The sequence below is a fragment of the Hyaena hyaena genome, unplaced genomic scaffold, assembly GCF_003009895.1.
Source record: "Hyaena hyaena isolate Hyena2069 unplaced genomic scaffold, ASM300989v1 scaffold_694, whole genome shotgun sequence".
In the NCBI taxonomy this organism is placed as follows: Eukaryota; Metazoa; Chordata; class Mammalia; order Carnivora; family Hyaenidae; genus Hyaena; species Hyaena hyaena.
The window spans coordinates 84,891-105,926 of NW_024081327.1; the positions used below are offsets into that span (position 1 = coordinate 84,891).

A 21,036-nucleotide genomic window follows, 5' to 3' on the forward strand; every position below is an offset into this window, starting at 1 on the left:
CTTTTGTTTGAGGAGCAGAATGGCATCAGTCAAGGTCCCACAGGAAACAGATGGGGCGATCAGAGCAAGGTACTGAAGGCACCACGAACAAGAGCGCAGACAGGATCAGGGGAGACACGTAAGGGACGGTAAAGCACCCCAGGGTTTGCAAAAGTGGGGAGATAGCCCTAAGCCTTCAGGGACCAGGGATGGGGCACATACAGAACTTCTTCAGATGTTAGGAGGAAGGGGAAGATGAGGGGGAGGTAAAGCCTGGAGCTGTGGCTGAAGGAGGGGGCTGGACCTATGATGTGAATCAGGTTGCTGCCACATCTGCCCAGCAGGGAGGGGGCCGGGTGACAAGCTCCCTCCTTGAGCTCTCTCATCACCAGTAGATTTCATCTGAAGCCAGCGGTTCTGGAAGCCCCTTGATGTGCATTCCATATAGGTCACCTGCTCTCCGCTTTGGGCTATAGGGCAGGGTGGAGAATGGGCCCAGAGGGCCAAGTGGGGAATTGTCCTGCCCAGCAGCACTCACACACTCTTTCCCATTTGAATCCTGCCTCACATATACCCACAGGCAATCGGAAAAGGTGACATGGCATGACTGATACTCTTGAAATACTGCAGACTCTTAAGAACAGGCTTTCTGGACAGATGATTCCTGATTGCAACAAAGCCTAAGAGTGTAACACATCTACTTTCAGCTACTTACTACCCTGGTCTCTGGTGAGACCAGGATCGCCCTCGCTTCTTAAAAGTGGCGGTACATCACATGCCTCCACTTCCATCTTTTGCGGCTAGCTCAGATAATACTCAAGTACCACTTAAACCCATTTCCTTCTCTTACCCCAGCGCTTTGCACGCTCAGCCCTCAGGGACCAAGGGGAGTTTCCAGTGTAGCATTAATGGGATTCTAATCACCGTGTCCAGTTACCACTAGTCTTTGAATATTGGTATCCAACAGGAAATTACTTTCTTAACAGTTTCACGTGGAAGAACTCAGGCTCACTTGTCCCTTAGATAACTAATAAAATTTCATTGGTAAATTATGAAATAGGGGACTGCTTTTAGAGTTTTGTGTCTGGAGGTAGAGTTTGAATCTTTATGTTACAATGCTGCTTGCCTTGCTTTGAGGAAAGCAAATGTTGATCTGGGCTTGGATGATTTGGGGAAGCAAGGTTTCGAAATACACATTGTATAGGCACATCTCTATTGATGAACTAACTCAGAGGAAGGAGACAGTTGACTTTGGAGCCTGGTAGCTCTTAGAATAAACGAGTAGTTGGATAAAAGCTTTAAGGAGTCTGAGGGCCAGATTTCCTTTCCTCTTCCCATTTTAGACTTGTTTGAAACAGATGAGAACACCTGAGAACGAAAGTTGGCCCACACAGAGGATGGTCCCCCAAAGCCGCCATGATGACGTTAAGCTAGAAGGTGCCACTGGGGTCCCCTTCATGTGCTTTCTCAGCACAATAATAACTCTTTTCTAACCCTGAGCCCCCTCTTCTCTACTTATCCCCAATCTAGGTCTTTCTAGCTTAGCTTAGTGTCTCCCAGAAGCCTTCCCAGAGGAGATCCATAAATCTTCAAACCCAGAGCACTTCACTGATATTTACTGAGTCCCTCCTTTGTACCAAGGACTCTGGGCATCCAAATATGAGTAGAACCGTGGTCTCTGCCTTGAGAAAGGAAAAGAGCTTTAATTTCTCCTTTGCCTAATTGTATCTTGACCCATGACATCTTTTCCTGTCTTAAAACTAGCTTTTCACAGATCAAAGTCTTGCTTTGATCATTAGTTTTTGGACACATCACCCAGGTAGCATGGTGGTGAAGAATCCAGCCATCCTTGTCTGATGAATCTTGAGATCCAATTCATCTCTTGGGACTTATTAACCGTGTGCCTCTGAGCAAGTGTCTCAAGCTTTCTGAGCCTCACTTGTTCTGTACAGTATGGCCTCTGGGAGGATGACTTCTGCAAGTGTTTAAAGCAGTTCCTGGCACGTGGTAGGAGCTCAGTAAATAATAGTAGTGCCAGGAGCAGAGGCAGCCGAAGCTTTTCTGGAGCTGGAGGTTAAAGGAGGTAATCCTGTTTGGTGTTGAGCACAGCACCTGGCATTTAATAAGATCTTACATGTTAGTTGTTGTTCTTTACAGGGTTCTTGAGGGTTATGTGAGGTAATCATATAAACCTTGCCTGGCTCGCAATAAATGATCAATAAAAGGTGGTCAGTTTTATCACTTCTAAAATAAGGGAGTTGGACTAGATTGATAACCTAGCTCCTAATTTTGGTCTCTGAGGGAAGGAAATGTGTCTCAGAAGTTTTTATATCTACTGTAGCCTTGTGCCTTGCCCGGAGTGTGCCCTCAAATATTTTGTGATTGATGCTATGTTTTTAATTCTGTTTTTCTAGAGACGTTTCTAAACACATGTTTCTGGAGTGTGAAAAAAAAAGCCTTACCAGCTAGGTTTGCTCACGTGTGCGCACATATGTGCACACACACGCACTCACACGCACTGCTTTCCTTGACACATCTGTTCAGAAAACCTGGTGTGGCCATTGCAAGATGCAGGAAAAAGCCCCAGAATCCCCTCTGTGGCCATGGCGGCAGTCACAACAGGCCTCTGCACGGGGACCCTGGCCCATGGCTAGGTGCTTATCTGCGTGTATGCGGGTTCTGATTCTGAACGCTGTCAGTCTGGCCAGAGGCTGGTGGAATGCTAGGAAGCCAGAGGTCTCAGTGGCCCTCTGGCTAGCACCGTTACCATCTCCCACCCGCCCCAGGGACGCACAGAACAGCCCTCCTCTTATAAATCCATCCAGGTGACCCTGCCTCTCTCTCCTGGGAAATAAATGAATGAAAGTCATGTCATGGCCACTGAGAGAGACAGTGTAGCACTGGTTCAGATGAATTGATTAAATGGAGGGCAGAAATGTTTCCTAGTCCTGCTGTGAATATAGTGAGGATGTGGTGGGTGTTAATTTTGGATTCGCGTCTCTCTCCCATCCCCAAGTCCTCAGTAGTCTTCTTTCACTTCAGTTTTCCTCCTCTGAGTTATATCGATTCAAGGCGCATTGATCGAGCATCTTCTCTGTATCTGGTATTTGTATCTAGACACCATCAGAGCTTCAGAGAGAGCAGGGCTCTTGGGGAACCAGGAGGTGTGGGGCTTGACAGGAAGCTGCCCGGGACCAGTGTGCCCCTGAGGCATCCGTCTCCTACGGTTCTAGATGCCATTTAGGGAGAAGTTGCCCTTGGATCAATGTATTCCTCTGCAGCTCCCCCTCTCCTCTGCATATCCAACCACTTTTCTCTCCATGGCCTTTCTCCTCATGACACATAGGTTCAAGCTTCCCTCTCCTCCTCCCTGATGCCCTCCCTCCCCCCATCTAACTCCCAACCACCTGAACAAGCTGTATGGACCTCTGTCTCCACTCTTCCACTTCACATTCTCCCATGTGCACTGACTTCCCTCCTTTCCTAGAACATTTACCCTGCAAGGACCCAGTGACCTTCTGGTCCCCAAATCTGATGGACTCTTCATGCATTCATCGATTCCACAAATATTTATTGAAATATCACTGTGTACTAAGCACCATTGGGACCCATCAGAGAGAAAATAATAATATTATTAATATTAATAATAATAATACCGCTGCCCCCGTGCAGTCTGCATCTCAGCCCACACTTGGCCTCTTCTCCCTGAAGGTCTCCTCGTGCTGAGCACGGGCTCCTCGCTGCTCACCTCCCTTGGTTGCTGGGGCTCTTTGGCTTTCCTCTGGCCTCTGGCCCTTTGGGTTTCCTCTGGCCCCTAAGTGATCCTTCTCAAGTTTCCCTCTCCCCGCCCTGGACTTGTCGATGCCATCACCATCTACCACATTTTGAGTAACCGTCATAACACCTAGCACATCTTAATTGAATTATATGTCTGCGTCTGCTTCCTGAGCAAGTCCTGAGCACCCCTCTTGACTACTCTTCCTTCCACCTTAATTTACTGTGCTATCGAATCTTCTGAAAACCACCTATCACCGCTGTGTTTCTGTGCTGTTACCTTCATCCAGGCCTGCATTATCCTTTGTTGCGGCAACCTCCTTCCTAACCTTTCCACGCTGCCTAGCTTACCTCCCCTTCCTGCCCCCTTCTCCCCTCCCCCCCGCCCCCGCATGCTGAGCAGAAAGCACTCTCTGCAGTGGAAATCTCCCCGTATCTTCCTGTTAAAAACTGTAGGTGGCTACCTCCCACACGTAGGATAAAGTCCACTTTTCATGCCGGCCATAAAGGACCCTTCATAGACCTGTTTTCTGCCAGCCCTCCAGCCTCATCCCCATCTACACAGAGACCATTCATTTTTTCCTGGGAATCATATTTCTTCTACTTCTCTACCTTAGTGCAGGCAGCCCCTTTTTAGCCTTCTTTTGGCCCATTGTCCCTTAGAAAACAGATGAGACAGAACCTCATTGGTGATGTTCTCCATGCGACGCGCTGGTTAAGGGGGCTCAGTGCCCATTTCAGTCAGGGGGCCCCCACGGGTCTCCTGAATTGCTCGTGTGTGCAGTAGTCCCCCTCATCCGTGGTTTCCCTTTCCGAGGTTTCCGTTACCCCGCAGTCAGCTATGGTGCAGAAGTACCTGATCTTCAGATGGTCGGTAGCCTAATGCCATGTCGCAAGTCTCTGTTACTCACCTCGCTTCATCTCATTATGTAGGCACTTTATCATCTCACATGGTCACCAGAATAAGGGTGAGTTCAGAACAGTAAGCTGTTTTGAGAGAGAGAGACCTCATTCACAGAACTTTTATTACATATTGTTATCATTTTTCTGTTTTATTATTAGTTACTGTTGTTCATTCCTCACTGTGCTTAATTTACAAGTTAAACTTGAGCGCAGGTATATGTGTTCGTATAGGAAAAAGTGTAGTATACATAGATTTTGGTACTGTCCGCACTTGCCAGCATCCGATTGGGGTCTCAGAACATATGACACTCACGGGTAAGGGGGGAGACTACTATACTTTCTAATAATGATGGTTTTATTGTGTTATGAGTAAGCTTTTATAGACTGATTTGTCTGACTGGGTCCCGCATTTGAATATTGCCTTTCCTGTCTGGGAAGGGGGTCTGGGGCATTCTTGTATCTGGGATTTGAGGGGCCAAAGCTCGGAAATGTGAGGTGGGATCCTGTGATGCCAGGCGGAGATCTTGATTCTCTCCTAGGCACTAGGGAGTCATAGAGGACTGTAGGACAGGGCCTGCGGTGTTTTAGGAAAATGAATCTGTCATCTTTCCTAGTGTAGTTGGGAAACGGCAGAAGGAGCAGCCAAGGATAGTCTTTCAGTCCGCCCTCTGCAGGCTGTGGCCTTGGTTCTCGCCTTGGGGGCACGGAGCCGTAGCTAAAGAGTGAGAGGGGCAGACCCACACTCCCACACCCAAGGCCTTGGCAGGGGAGAGTCTTTCCTCCTTCCCTCCCACTCTGTGTGTGTCTGTACGTGGCTATGTCCTCCCCTCTGTCAGCTCTCACTGTGTGATTATCTTGCATGGAGATTATCTGTGTTTCTTGGCCAAAGCTTAAGGTCACTGGTGTCCCAGGCAGTTCCTGTTTCTTTCTGTATCCCCCTGAGGTAGTTACCCTGTGGGCCAGACGAGGGAACACCTGGCCTCCTGCCTCTTCCTCCGAGGCCTGGATTTACTATAAGCAAGCATCGAGCCTGGGATGAGGGTGCGTGCAGCGTCCTGTTTAGCCTCTGAGGACAAGCTGTGGGATCAGACTGGGGTCCAGCCTCTCCCTCTGATGGTTGGTTTTCTCCCCGGGCCGTCTTTCCCCTGTGCAAGAGGTCACAGTCCATCACCTGGGGTGCTGAGAGGCAGGGCAGAGAACAAGCACGCCAATTTTTAGATATATTTCAAATACTACTTTCTGGGGCCCTTAGGTGGCTCAGTCAGTTAAGTGTCTGACTTTGGGTCAGGTCATGATTTCACATTCATGGATTTGAGCCACACGTCGGGCTCTGTGCTAACAGCTCGGAGCATAGAGTCTGCTTCAGATTTTGTGTCTCCCTCTCTCTCTGCCCCTCCACTGTTTGAACACACACCCTCTTCTCTCAACAATAAATAAAATAAAATAAAAAAATAAAATACCACTTTCTTTTAGTAAAATGAGTTCTGTGGTAACGTATGTAGCTAGATCTGTGTGGGGCGGGAGAGGGAGATACCTTGGAATACGGTTTTCTACCTAGATATCAACATTTGCCCAGATTTTATTAGGCTTAGGCATATGGAGAGATTGGTTTGTGGCACAGTGGGGATAGGGTGTATCCCCACCCATGCCTTTGGGGTTAGATTTGTGTTTTCTGTTTATCTGTTGATAAAATGTTCCCATTTTTGGGGGGAACTCTTGTCTTTTAAGTTGTTTTCCTTCTCCACTTTGAAGATGATTCAGAATATCCCCTGTGAATATTATTTGCTGACAAATACAGATATTTGAGTGCTAGATGTTTTTCATTAACCTTCATGGCCTTGATTTAGTTCACTGGAATCCAGTCATCATCATTAAGTTCTGTTTATCAGGTGCCCCCGTTCAGGTGGTCCTTGACGGGTGTTAGTAGACCCAGGCGGAAGAGGCTGGATGCCAGTCCAGAATGGGGTTATGATGCGTGTCCCATAGGTGCGGGATGCATTGTAACAGAGAGAGTGGTGGGAAATCAAGGTGATGCGGAACCAGGATGCACACAGAAGAGCTCCCTCACGTGACCTAAACTCCTTGCCGAGTGTGGAAGAGAATGGCTTTTCCCGGTATTAGGAGATGGTAGCATGGTGACCCATTCACTGGGACCTGTCCCTCAATCCCTTCCACCCCCCAGTGGAGCAGGGCTGTGCAGAAACTGGGACAGCAGACATCACACATCTCAAATTCCTACAGAGTGGCTTATTGGAAAAACTCATTTATTTGTCTTCTAGCCTTGGTTCCCAGTTTAAATATGGGCAGAGGTGGACATGCTGAGTCAGGGGCTCTCTTTAGTCGCCCTGACACAAATAACTAGAGGAATCTGAAGCCTCCCTGTGTGAGTCAGCCGTCCGCACCCCCCCAACCCCCGGCCAAAGGCCTGGTGTGTGGCCCCTGGAGATGGCTTCACTTCCCTCCATCCCTGTGAACTCACAGTTCATTTTTCTAGGAAGCTCCAATCCACATGGCTGGCTCTTCAGACAAAACATGGGGATCGACACACTGCTGTTTTGAGTAGGATACTTTGCAGAAGGCAGAGAATAATTAAAGATGGTTGTGGTAGATGGATCACTTTCTGCCTTCTCTTTCATTCCTGAGTGCAAACAGATGAAGGCCAATACACCTGGGCCCCACCTGGTCCAGCTACCCTGGGTCTTTGGAGCCCCTGAGTAATCCTTTCATTTCCTCAAGTACCAGGAAACGCGTAAGTTCCTTGAGGATGATTCTCCCTGGCACCCTCTTACGACGACTGACAATGATTAGCAACTTGATGTTGCAGACACATCTGTAACGATTCAAATTACCCTCTTTGTGCTTCCTGCTTTATGGAGCTAAAGCTCCTCTAAAAACTGCAGCTGATACGACACTGTGGCACTGTGCGGTGGGCCTCTTCTGCAATCTAGTCTAAAACGTTACCCAGTCTTTTTTTTTTAATGCTTATTTATTTTTGAGAGAGAGAGAATGGGGGAGGGGCAGAGAGAGAGAGGAAGAGAGAGAAAATCGAGAGCAGGCTCTTTACTGTCAGCACAAACCGTGAGATCATGACCTGAACTGACATCAAGAGTTGGATGCTTAGCCATCTGAGCCACCCAGGCGCCCCTAAAATGTTACCCAGTCTTAACTTGCAACCTGAATTCCACACTCCAAGACTTTTTCATTTTCCTGTTTCGATTTTTAATTTATTTTTAATTATATATTTATTTACTGTTTATATTGTCTGAACAGGTGGCTCATGGCCACATTGTGAAATATTTTGTTCAGACCAACAAAATGTGTGTTTTGAGAATATTTACAATGCAACCAGCCATCTGATCTCCACCATGCAGTACAAGAGAGATACATCTGAAGAACATTGACATTCTTTTTTTTTTAATGTTTATATTTATTTTTGAGACAGAGAGAGACAGAGCATGAGTGGGGGAGGGGGAGAGAGAGAGAGAGACAGAGACAGAGACAGAATCCGAAACAGGCTTCAGGCCCTGAGCTGTCAGCACAGAGCCCAATGTGGGGCTCGAACTCGTCAACCATGAGATCATGACCTGAGCTGAAGTCAGCTGCTTAACAGAGTGAGCCACCCAGGCGCCCCAGAACATTGACATTCTAAACAATCATGTGAATACTTTATTTTTATTTAGTTTTTAGCTTACACAAGGAATGTTTGATGAGTATGCTGTGCCATCCAAATGACAGGAAATCTATTGGAATGTGCAGTGAGGAGACTATAGTATATATATGGTATATAATTTCATAGGTTACGGAAGGCTATCTGTAGGGCACCCAGTAGGTCAAGTTCAATCTATGCAACCATATATTGCTTAAATATGTAGTCTTTCTAGTTATCATTCAGTTGTGGACATAAAGGCAGTGGGGGAGAGCTGTCCTTAGGCCACTTTCTGTCTTTCAGTTCATGATTAACTTCCCAAGTTGGGGATGGATCACATGACAAATTCTGTCTTCAGATGCACCTTTTTTTTTTTTAAGCCCATCTTCAAAGATTTTTAAAACTCTGGAAGTGACCCTTTCTAAATTCCTGTTCATCCCATTATAAAATTGACACCTTGGAACCATTGAGTGCAACAAAGCAGGTAATACAATTCGATCATGGCCCTTCTGACTATGGACCTTTCTCATAAATATATATTGTCATTTTTAAGTCCAAATAGAAAACTGTGATGGTCGCCGTTCATGGTGAGTCTGTTCAACAAACATTGTGCACATGGACTCGTGGAGAGTCCGTTGTGTGTGTTTGTGTAGCTTTGCTAAATTCTTATATCAAGGCAGTTTTTCAAGTGAGAAAACCAGAATGTCTAGGCGTTGCTGAAAAAATCACACAGAAAGGTGCTGTCAGAACTCTGCCTCCTGGTTTCAGGCACTCGGCCCTCCCAGCCAGCTTCTGGTCATCCAAAACGGAGAATTTCAGAACGCAGGAGTGAAAAGCATCTTTGTTTCAGCTGTATCTGCCTTTTATTGAGTGATAGAGGGGCTGCAAACCGGGACCATTGAGTCCCGGTCTCGTGTGTGCAGGTGACCAGCCGGACGCCCGCGGAGTTCTCCTGGAGCAGGAGCCTTGGGGAGCAAACGCTCGGGGCTAAAAGACTCTGTTAAAAAAAAAATCTTCCCCACCAATTGGGCGTAACTTTCAAATGTTTTCCTGTCTGACTGAAATTTTCCTATCCACTGCCTCAGCAGAAAAGATGCAAAATCAATTTTGGGAAACTCGGAGTTGAGACCGTTTGGCTTCCAGAGAGTAGAGGCTGAGCTGGGGGACAAGGACGTTTCACTTGGCAGTCCCCTGTGCTTCTTGGGAGGAGGGGTGCCAGACTGGCTGTCCCTGGGGGGTGGGGGGGGGTCAAGGTCCCCCACGTGCTTCTCTTTGTGTCCCCAGCCCCAGGAGGGGGTGGTGGTTGTGCGCGGGGCCGCGGTGGCTGGAGCAGAGCTTTCTGTGAAACAGACCACACACCCTCTCCTGTCCTCCGTGGCTGTCTTCCATCCCAGCCCCTTCCAAGTGCCCACGCGTGCTTGTGACCGCCAGGAAATAAAGAGAACCGGCCAGACCCGAGGGTGAAATACTACCGAAAAGGAAAGTGATGAGGCTGCTTTCCTTGCATTTCTTCTCTCTTATCTTTGGTGCCCAGATATCAGCTTGCATTGAAAAGACAACAGTTTGGGGCATTTGGGAAGCCAGGTGTGGCCAGGGTCTGTGATTGGCAGGCTGGTCTATAGTGGGTTGGCTCAAGAGGTCTCGCTTTTCCTCGGCCTGTCAGACACCGGTGATACCCGGGCCCCGTCTTCACAAGGTGGAGAAACAGGAATCTGGTTCAGACTTTGAGATGACCTCCCAGCAAGCTGTCAGCATGAGGCTGAGGTTTTGGGGGCTGATGACAAATGGAATCCTGAAATGATAGCCTTTTGGAGCTGAGGATGGAGAGGATCTTTAAGGACATCCGTTCGACCACCTTGCTTGGCCTTCTCCTTTCCAATGTATCTGTAAAATGGGGATGTTATTAGTATCTACCCTGTAGAGTTGTTGTGAGCATTACATGCAATCATTTATGTAAAGCACTTGGAACTGTGCAAGATGCAGACCAAGCACTTGATAACATTAACTGCCATCATCGTTGTTGCTGTTAATGGATGAGAAACCTGGGATCCAGAGAGGTAAAATACCTTGCCTGAGGTCACCCTGCTACCCTGGAGCAGACCTGGGACTGGAATCCAAGCCCAGTCTGCTTTGCCGAAAGCAGCTGTTTTGCCGGCATCTTTGGTCTTGTTGCAGCCAAGAGCTCCGATCCATGGGCCCCTAATAGAACACGGCATGTGGAATGGTTTTAGTTTTGTTATGGCTACACAAGTATGCTCAATGTCACCGCGTTTGTGCTTGATGCCCTGTTTTAGTTAAAAGTTCAGTGAAGCTGTGTGTGTGTGTGTGTGTGTGTGTGTGTGTGTGTTTGAGAGAGACAGAACGTACCCCTTTAGTGTATTAGCATGTTTTCACTTTTAACCTTTCACCCACTGAGCCTGGCATTTAAAATGCTATTAAACTCAATAATGTTTCCTATAAACAGCCTTAGAGGGATGGGAGATAATTGGAATGACATTTTTAATAGGCTCCTGTTTCTCAGCTCTGTGTGCTCTGCGAACCCAATGAGAACTTGCCGAGAGCAGCTTGTTAGCTGTTTTGTCCTTGCTCTGAGGTTGGCAGAGGGTGACAGGGTGAGGTTTTGGGGTGCCTTTTTAAAGCACAGAGTGGCTTTTATGCTGAAGAAGTAGAATTGCTTTTTTTGAGTAGTCTTTTTTTTTTTTTTTAAATTAGTGAACATGGTGAATGCAGGAGCTGATCACTCCTTCCTCCTTCAGATGGCTTCAGGAAAGCACAGAGCCAGATTTCTGGCCACCTTAGCTTATGAGAAGGACTTCCTGGACTGAATTTTTGTGGATCAGCCTCATTCCTTACTCTTCCTCTTCTCATCTAGTAGATAATTTTTGGTGCTCTCCTGCTTCTATTTTTTTGTCACCATTCTATTTTATGTGCCATACTGTGGGTATCCTAAATTTGTTTTTGGAACACATTTTTAAAAAATCATATTGAGGAGCACCCAGGTGGTTCAGTCACTTGAGTATCCGACTATTGGTTTTGGGTCAGGTCATGATCTCGTGATTCGTGGGTTCAAGTCCCACATCTGTGCTGACCGCGCAGAGCCTGCTTGGTATTCTCTCTCTTTCCCTCTCTTTACTCCCCTTGCCCACCACCTCTTTCTCTCAAAATTAATAAAAAACTTAAAAAAATAAAAATCAGGTTGAATGTGCCTTTTCTGCTCTAAGGTTGTGAGGTCTGAGGAGACCACTGTACCTCCCTGGGCCCCCTGTTTATCTTCTTCTTCTGTGACACAGGGACACTGATGTAGCCTTGCTGAGATGGAGTAAAATGGGGGGCAAGCATGGCTGCCTACAGAGAAGGATGCACGGCCTAGAATGGTTTCTGCTGCTACTACCCAGAGGCTAGGGATGGAAAAACACTGGAATTTGGTGTTTTTGCCTTAATCAGAGTCCCAGATCCTATTCTCTCAGAATCATGTTTGGAAAACATTTGTTAAGCATCCACCTGTGGTTACTAACTATGGTTGCTTGCACCATTAGCTCATCGACTAGGTATTTATGAGATACCTACTATGTGCCTCGCACCAGCATGGACCCCAGGGAGAGGGAGAGGACATGCGTACGACGGGCTGAGGGGCAGCTAACTGAGCACAATACGGGCTCCCCTACTTAATCACTGTATGCATTTAACAAGAGCTTCCTGAGTGCTGTCTCTGTCCTTGGCACCGTTATAGGCAATGGATTGGAGATAAACAAGACGAGTAAGATCGCACTTTCCTAGAACTTGTATTCCAGTGAAGGGAGAGTCTAAAAACAAGTAAGGATAAACCCTATAAAGCTATACACTTACAATGGGCAAACTTCATAGAGTGTAAATTATACCTCAAAAAGGTGTTAAAAAAAAAATCATGGCCTTCATGGAGTCGGCAGTCAGGTTTGTCCCAACCGTTGATCCTCATCCTTCACACGTTTTGTGTCTGCCGATGCACCTCCTTGCTAAAATTTATTTGTGACTCTGACATCAACACTGGGCGATTGTGTGGTTGTGAACATGCACAGAGCAATGGAAAATTAGAGTCATCCAATGAGCACATTCCCAGCTGATACCAAACAAGACCACGCTTTGCCTTCTAGTTTCAGATCCCCTGTTGTAAGTGAGTGTCTTTTTTGTGGTCTATCCAGTGCCACATTTTGGTGTTGTTTTTGAGGGTTTTTTTGTTGTTGCGTTTTTGTGCTTTTTATTGGTGATTTTGCTGTTTAAAATGGCCCTCACTCCTGGAGCTGAAGTGCTGTCTGTCATTCCTAAGAGTGAGAAGGCCCTGATACGCCTCACAGAGGACAGGGTGTGTTAGATAGGCTTCTTCAGGCATGAATTATAGCGCTGTTGGCCGTGAGTTCAGTGTTCATGTGTCAGCAATATATTATGAATGCAGCATCTTTACATAAAAGCGCACATAAACAAGGTTCTGTATTGATTGGTTGATGGAAATGTTGTGACCAGACTGTTGGTACCTAACTCTGTATTTCTCCTGGGAGGAGTGGTCCAGTGTTTGTTAACTCAGTGTCTGCAATGACTTCATTGAACAGAACTACTGTGAATAACAAGAATTAACTGTATATTTAGGACCAGGAAAAGAATATATGTATGTATAGTCCATATAGCAAATGTCTGTCTTCTTCAAAGAAAAAATAAAGTGAGATGATTCTTCAGTAGTGAGAGTAGTGGACTATATACATTTATATCCATTGTCAGAGCTCATTTTATTCTGCTGAACTTTTTGGTGTCAAATATCTGTTGACCATGTGGGAAATATTAATGAAAAGCACTAGAATGTATAAGGAAATTTTTATTACATAGCCAGTTATTTATATGTTGACATTAGTAAAGAAAAGTTGACCTGCACATTCTCCATGTAAGTAACTGTACTCCAGACACTCTGATATACGTTGAATAGATTTGTATCTTGGTCCATATGATACTGAGCTAAAAATGTGACTTAAATATTATTTATAGGTTGTAGCTCTTTTTAAATTTTTTCACTCTTTCATCCCTTGTGTCAAGTTATATAAACACAGTTCAAGTCATAATGTCAAAATAAAAGGAGATAAATTCCAAATAGATACATGCATAGGAAAAGCTCTCACAGAATTGCCATCTAACATAGGGAGGGAGACATGAATATGGGCGCAGAAGGGAGGAGAGCAAAGAACATAGAGAGGATGGTAGGTTTTTACTTTACTATTTCTGAGTTGTTCCTTTTTTTTTTTTTTAAGTTTATTTATTTATTTTGAGAGAGAGAGATCAGGGGAAGGGCAGAAAGAGAGGGAGAGAGAATCCCAAGCAGGTCCACTCTTGCCAGTACAGAGCCCCATGTGCGGCTCAAACCCACAAACCATGAGATCATGACCTGAGCTGAAATCAAGAGCTGGACACTTAACCGACTGAGCTACCCAGGTGCCCCTGGATTGTTCAGCTTTTTTTTTAAAGTATGTATATTTCTTTAGAAGTTAACATAAAAATGTACTTAAGACATAAATTGATTAACTAAATTCTGTGAAAGGCACAGGAAAATTTCCAAGAGAGAGAGCCTGACAGCCTTGCTTGGACAAGGTGGTGAGAGCGAGTCTGCGTGAGTGGCCTTGCAGACTTGGCTGCACGTGGAAGCGCTCTGGGGAGCTTAGCAACACGCTCATGCCACAAAGGATCAGGTTTAATGGATGGGGGGTGGCCCAGGCATAGAGATTTTAAAAGCTTACCTAGGAATTCAAATGTGTGAGCTAGAGTTGAACACCGGTATTTGATACCTGGAACAATAATGTATCTTAGGAATGGACTCTGGCCAACTTAAGGAGGCTCTCTGGGGGTTCATGCAGTTGATGGGGGCTTGAGGTGCTCTAAGGCAGGGCAGTGAGAACTGCAGAGGAAGAATCTGATAGGCACCCAGCACTGACTAGCAATTCCTACATTCCTGCTCACGTTTCTGAGTCCAGGGAAAAGCATCTGATTGGCTGGTCTTCTGTCCTGGGGGGTTTGTATCTTGGTCTTCCTCCAGGAGGAAGGTGGTCATCAGGGTGACCCCCAAACATGGATGCATACATGCACACACGTAAAACACACAGCTCGGGACAGGTGATGCTCTCAGGGAGCAGGGAGTGGATACTGGGCAGCCAAAACCTTGTGGAGGTCCACTCTACTCTAGAAGTTAAAAGATGGATATGTTTCCTGAATTACACTGAATGGAGATTTGTGCCTAGAACATATGTAGTGTTTGGTAAATATTTTCTTCTTGCTTGTCTGCCTGCCTTTCTCCTCTGTCTTCCCTTCTCCCACTTCCTCTGGCTTCCTTGTCTTCCCTTGCAGGGATTTCAGCCTGAGAAGACAAGGCTGACTCTCAAAGGAAGTCATGGCGGACAGTTATAGAGTCAGGCAGTTGGGTCAAGGATGAGCAGGAGGGGACCCGACCGTGGCTCAAGTGGTGGTGGTGGGGGGTCCTGACAGCATGCATTCAGGTGGTATAGCAGCCAGATTGGTGTCAAGGAAAAGGCTGTGGGTGACAGAGAGGACTACCAGTGTAATAGCACTGGGCAGCTCCTGCTAAGGAGTAGGAACAGAGCAGTTGAGTGAAGCAAGCCAGCACAGACTCAGCTTTCAATTTTCCATCTTGTCCAGTGAGCAGTTACTGAGCCCTTCCTGTGTGCTTCTGGGTTAGTCCCTGTGTGCAAGGAGTGACGCTCAGCAGGTACAAGGAGTAGACAGAAAACATGGTATCAGGGGGCAGTACAGGGTGCTCCCAGCAGAAGAAAGCATCCCATCCTGTGAGCAGTTAGGGGAGGCTCGGTAGTTGACCTGGATTATGATGGATAAATGAAATTCTGATCAATAGAATTGAGGAGGGAGGGTATGTAACAGTAGTAGGATACAAAATGAGAGGGGCCAAAACCCCCAAAAAGAAAAATAATGGGTAGCACATTTTGGCTAAAACAGTGTCCATCTGTTCTAAAGAAATACAGGCGATTGGGGGCACCGGGGTGGCTCAGTCAGTTGAGTGTCTGACTTCGGCTTAGGTCATGATCTCACGGTTTGTGAGTTTGAGCTCCACATCTGGCTCTCGGCTGTCAGCCAGCAGCCCACTTTGGATCCCCCATTCTGTCTCCCCCCATCTCTGTCCCTCCCCTGCTCATGCTTCCTCTCTCTCTGCCTCTTTCTCAAAAAAAAAAAAAATTTTTTTTTTTTTTTGAAAAAAAGAAACACAGGCCATTGGACTAGAAGGGAGGTGGGGAGCACCCTGAAAAAGGTCTTGTGGACCATAGTAATAAGATTTTGGGGTGGAGATTGGGGAAGACCTGTGAATGTCGATAGGGCTTTGTTTTCCAGAGCGCCTTATCCTTAGTCTCATTTGACTTTTTCCCTGTGAGCATGACAGAACATGTCCAAGACAACAGCACAAATACATGAGAAGGCTTGTGCATCGCTCTATACAAAGAGCAAATGACACCCCGCTGCAGAGAAATGGGTCTCAGTGATGGGGAGAGCTTCCGAGGACAGTCACCTCCCCCTGGGTGTGTTGGGAGTCCCCCCCAACCCCTGGGAGGGTCTTGGTTCCACGCTGCGTTCTGTCCCGCCCAGTGTGTTTCCCCCACACCCCTGGTACAGCTTCAAACCTTTTTGTTTAGAGGAGAACCAGCAAGTCTTTATTGCTGCGGCGTATCCAGGGACCCCCTCCTCTCCTGGCCTCCTCCCCTGCTCCACAGCAGTGTGGGCGGTGCTTCTGAGCCCCAGCCGCACATCAGAAATATCTGGAGAGCCTTCAGCCACAGCCACAGCTGGGCCAGCACCACCCAGATCAGCTGGGATGTTACAAATGTCCCTGATTTTGTGGACAGGGAAGTTGAGGCTTCGGTGTAAGGTTACACCTCGCAAATAGCCGAGGCAGCATTTGAACCCAGATAGTCGGTCCTTCAGTCCAAGCTTTGAGTCCCCACATTGTGTCATCTCTTCCCCACAGGCTGGATTGCCGGGTACTGATTTGGCTATTAATAACACGGGTGACAACCATAGATTTGTCACAGCACAAGATTTTATTTAAAGGCAGCTTTCAAAATAAACAGGCCAGAGTGGGAGGCCTTATGTCTTGGCCTGTGTGCCACAACACGCTAGAAGTGAGATTAGCAGCTGGAGTTCTCTGTTTCTGAAGCTCAGGTGTAGACTTTTGGGGCCGCTGTCCACTGTGTGGTTAGCCCGTGTGCTGGGGGAACCCCAGCTAGATCCGACGCTTCTTGACGTCCGTGTCCTCATTTCTGTTAGTTCTGTTAGTTTCTGTTAGATAGTTCCTGTCTTCCACAACGCGACATACCTAGAATGAATGTAGTACATACTTGAATGAATGGCAGGCAGATTTGTACCCTTGCTCACGGCTGCCAAGCATAGCTTGTCTTCGTTCCATCTGCAGTGGGTCCAGGTCTAGATACCATCCAGGGCCCCGTGCTGTTTGGTTTTAGTGCAGGTATTGGGAGGCACGTCATTAAAGGAAAATGGGGAAACAGACCAACAGTACGAACTCCTCATTAGGTAAAACCCTTCATTGGACAGGTCTCTGGGTCCAGGATGCAAAAGGGGTGGGCCCAGGGGGCTGGTAGCAGGATCCACTTGTTTCTTTTGATGTGACCAAGAAGCTAAATTGGAACATTTTCCCTTTATTTTACAGGTCACCGCCAAGACTGCCTTCCTATTTATATTACCTCAGTATAACGTTAGCGTGCCTACAGCAGGTAAGGAAAGCATCAGTCTCTGTCTCTCCCTGGCCCTGTTAACTCTGAAGGATTTGGACTTCTTAGATATTGAAACTCCACATCCACCATTGTAGGATTGTTAAGTTGCAGCCACAGGCCACGCACAGCCCTCGGCCCACAGCTCTGCATTCTTGGGGTTCTCAGGTTCCCCACCATCAGAAAGCAGGCATTGCACCTCCCTTCCCCTTGCAAAGTCCTGGCGTCCTCTTGGTGAGGAAAAGGGGAGTTTTTGTTTGCTGAATCTACTTCTTTCTTCAGTGGTACAGAGGTGAATTAACTTGACTTTAAAGTGAGATTGATTCTCTTCTTTGCCTGGCTCTACCAGTGACTAGCTGAAGGGCTCTGGAGGCACGTCCCTTAACCCATGGCGTACAGAGGATATGGTTCCTGTAGCCAGACTCTGGAAATCATGCTTCAGGGACAGCCAAATCAGCTCCTTCTGAGAATCAAACTGGGAGACAGTAGCGAGAGAGGAGGAAAACTCCATGCTTGCGAAGGAAGAGACAGGAAACATGGCGGCCAGCACTGGTAGTCAGGAGACAAGGCAGATGCTCGCTGGTCCCGCGGCACGCTCCAGCCCTGGTGGGCACCATGGATTGTCTTGCTCAGTGCCGTGTGATTCATGGTCAGGTTCCACCTTCTCTACTCCTGTCCCTAGAGCTCTTTTTTTTTTTTTTTTTTAATTGAAGCATAGTTGACACATTATATTACATTGGCGACTCCTGTCTCTTCGAAATCCTGGTAACTAGGACACCTCTAGATCTAGTGGCACTTCGCATTTACTGATTTAAATTTTGTAGCGTTTTTCCTGTTTTTAAAAACATTGTGATAAATTGAACATAACATGCAATTTACCATCTTAAGTCTGTTTAGGTGTACAGTTCAGGGGCATTAAGCACCTTCGCACTGTTGTACAACCGTCACCACCACCCACCTTGCAAAACTGAAACCCTGCACCCATTAAAGAGTAACTCCCCCGCCCAGCCCCTGGCAACTCCCTTGCTACTTCCTGTCTCTGTGAAGTTGGCTGTTCTAGGTACCTTATACAGGTGGATCATATAGTTTTGTCTTTTTGTGACGGGTTAAAATTTATTGTATGGAAACATTTTTCAAAATGACTCTCGAGGAAATTTACAAAATGCAGATAAACTTAGGAAGATAAAAATCACATGACACCACCACCTAGCCAGCCATTACTGTTAATGAATATTGATTCTTACCCCACTTTTTGCTTTCAGCATATGATGAACCTTTTTTCCAAGCCATTAATTATTATTCTATTTGATAAGATATTTTGAAAGGCTGCAGGGTCTTTCTCTTTTCTTTCTTTGGGAGTGTGAGCGGCAGGGGGGGGGCTCAGTGTGGAGCCTGACATGGGGCTCTATCACACAACACTGGGATCATGACCTGAGCCAAAATCAAGAGTCAGATGCTCAACTAACTAAGCCCCTGCAGATTATTTCTTAGTAGAAAAGAAGCTTTTACAAGCTATCTATTCAATCCTGTGTTATTGAATATTTAAGCTTCCAGTTTCTGTTGTAAACAGTGCTACAGTTAGCATTCTTGAGACTAAATTTAAACATGCATTTATGATCATTTTCTTAGGATGAATTCCTATTACTGGAATTTCTGGGTCAAGTGCTATGTACATTTTAAAGGTTGCAGGTTGTGGGGCACCTGGGTGGCTCAGTTAAGCGTCCAACTTTGGCTTAGATCATGATCTCACAGTTCTTGAGTTTGAGCCCTGTGTCGGGCTCTGTGGTGACAGCTCAGAACCTAGAGCCTACCTCAGGTTCTTCTGTGTCTCCCTCTTTCTCTGCCCCTCCCACACTCACACTCTGGTTCTCCTTCAAAAATAAATCAACATTAAAAAAAAGTAAAGGTTGTAGGTTGTATATACGTATTGCCAAAATGCCCTCTGTCATCTAATTCTAATGACCCATATGTCCTATTTTTTAAGTTTTTTTCAAATATAAAGTGGACAGCCTTTTTCTTTTTTTTTAATGTCAGAATTCCAATTTATTAATTTATAAAGAGAGATCCAGCTATCAGACGTTGTTTTAGTATTTTTATTACATTTCTCCCTGAAGTCAGTTTATATGGGATGCCAGATCACAACCCAACACTGCTTTATTAATTTACCATGACAAAGTATTGTCTTGGGGACTGCAACAGCTGACATGCATGTGACCAGGGCCTGCTTTTATTACAGAAGGGGCCTCGGAGATACTGTGGGTTCAGTTCCAGACCACGTCACAAAATGGGTAGCACAGTAAAGCTAATCAGATGAATTTTTTGGTTTCCAGGTGCATATAAATGTTATGTTTCCACTGTTCTGCCGCCTGTTAGGTGTGCAGTAGCATTATGTCTTAAAAGCAGTGTACCTACCTTAAATAAAAAATAGTGTATTGCTAAAAAATGCTAACCATCATCTGAGCTTTCAGCAAGTGGTAAACCCTGACCATGGATGACAGTGGCAAACATAATAATGAAAGCCTTTGAAACATTTTGAGAATTCCCAAAATGTGACACAGAAACAAGCAAGCAAATGCTGTTGGAAAACTGGTGCCAATTCGCTTGCTTGACGCAGGGCTGCCATAAGCCTTTAAATTGTGAAAAATGCAGCGTCTGCAAAGTGTGACAAAGTGCAGTAAAATGAGATATGCCTGTGTTTGTAGAGCCACAGCACGATCAGAGGGTGGGTTTTTGAGTTTGAAACTTTCCCAGAGAAATTAGCAGACAAGTGATATCCTATAAAGCCCCATCTCCAGGGCCGAGAAGGTAGACCGCGTGCTCCAGGGCTGAACCCAGAAGCTCTCAGCATAAAGAGCTTCCCAGCAGGATTTGGAAGTCTGCCACTATTGATCATATCATGCTCTCATTCATTTGTTTTAAATAATTAATTAATTGATCAATCCCGACAGATGTTTGTGTGCATCCTGTGCTCCAAGCCCTGGGTGTTAAGCAATTCCTAAAACATGTCTGATCTCTTTCCTTCTTTTAAGAAATGGCTATTGGGGGGAGGGGGGGCTGGGTGGCTCAGTTGGTTGAGTGTCTAACTTCGGCTCAGGTCATGATCTCATGGTTCGTGGGTTCGAGCCCCACGTCGGACTCTGTGCTGACAGCTAGCTCAGAGCCTGGAGCCTGTTTTGGATTCTGTGTCTCCCTCTCTCTCTGTCCCTCCCCTTCTCATGCTATCTCTCTCTCTCTCTCTCTCTGTCTCTCAGAAATAAATAAAACATTAAAAAAAAGAAATGGCTATTTTAAATTTTTATTAAGGAACAATCTGGGAGGGATATGACTTCTTTATAGATGAGCAAAGAGGTAAGAATTACATCTGAGTTCTTAGAAGCTATGAACAAGTGAGAAGAGTGGAGTGAAATAAAGTTTTGAATTTTTACTTTTATTTTTAAGTTTTCATTTTTTTAATTTGAGTATAGTTGACACACAATGTTACATTCGTTTCAGGTGTACAGCTTTGTGATTCCACAAGTTTGAATCACAAGTTTATGTATTATGCTGTGCCCATCACAAGTGTAGCTACCGTCTGTCACCCTACATTATTACAGTACCAGTGACTATATTCCCTGTGCTGTACCTTTTATTCCTGTGACTTATTCATCCCATAACTGGAAGCCTGTACCTCCCACTCCCCTTCAGCCATTCTGCCCACACTCCTCCCCCTCTCTACTCTGGCAACCATCGTAGATATTTGTCTTTTTCTGACTTATTTCACTTAGCATAGTACCCTCTAGTTCCATCCTTATTGTCATAATTGGCAAGATCTCATCCTTTTTTTAAAAAAAAGTTTATTTTGAGGGAGAGTGAGTGGGGGAAGGGCAGAGAGAGAAGAAGAATCTCAAGCAGCCTCCATGCTCAGTGCAGAACCTGATGTGGGGCTCGATCTCACAACTGTGAGATCATTACCTGAGCCAGCATCAAGAGTCG

At 45.9% G+C, this 21,036-nt stretch overlaps 1 protein-coding gene across 3 annotated transcripts in view; it reads left to right on the plus strand.

Moving 5' to 3' along the window:
- Nucleotides 1-21,036, plus strand: part of TRAM2 (translocation associated membrane protein 2) — an 82,445-nt gene that overhangs the window by 24,791 nt on the left and 36,618 nt on the right. For 2 of the 3 annotated variants that reach the window (XR_005525564.1, XM_039217472.1), the window contains exon 2: nucleotides 17,004-17,067. Coding sequence is in view for 2 of the 3 variants with exons in the window: in XM_039217472.1 (XP_039073403.1) it covers nucleotides 17,004-17,067 (64 nt within the window). In the remaining variant the exon portion in view is untranslated. Of the gene's footprint in view, nucleotides 1-12,379; nucleotides 12,449-17,003; nucleotides 17,068-21,036 lie in introns of those variants that run through there. The other variant, XM_039217473.1, reaches the window with a different exon arrangement.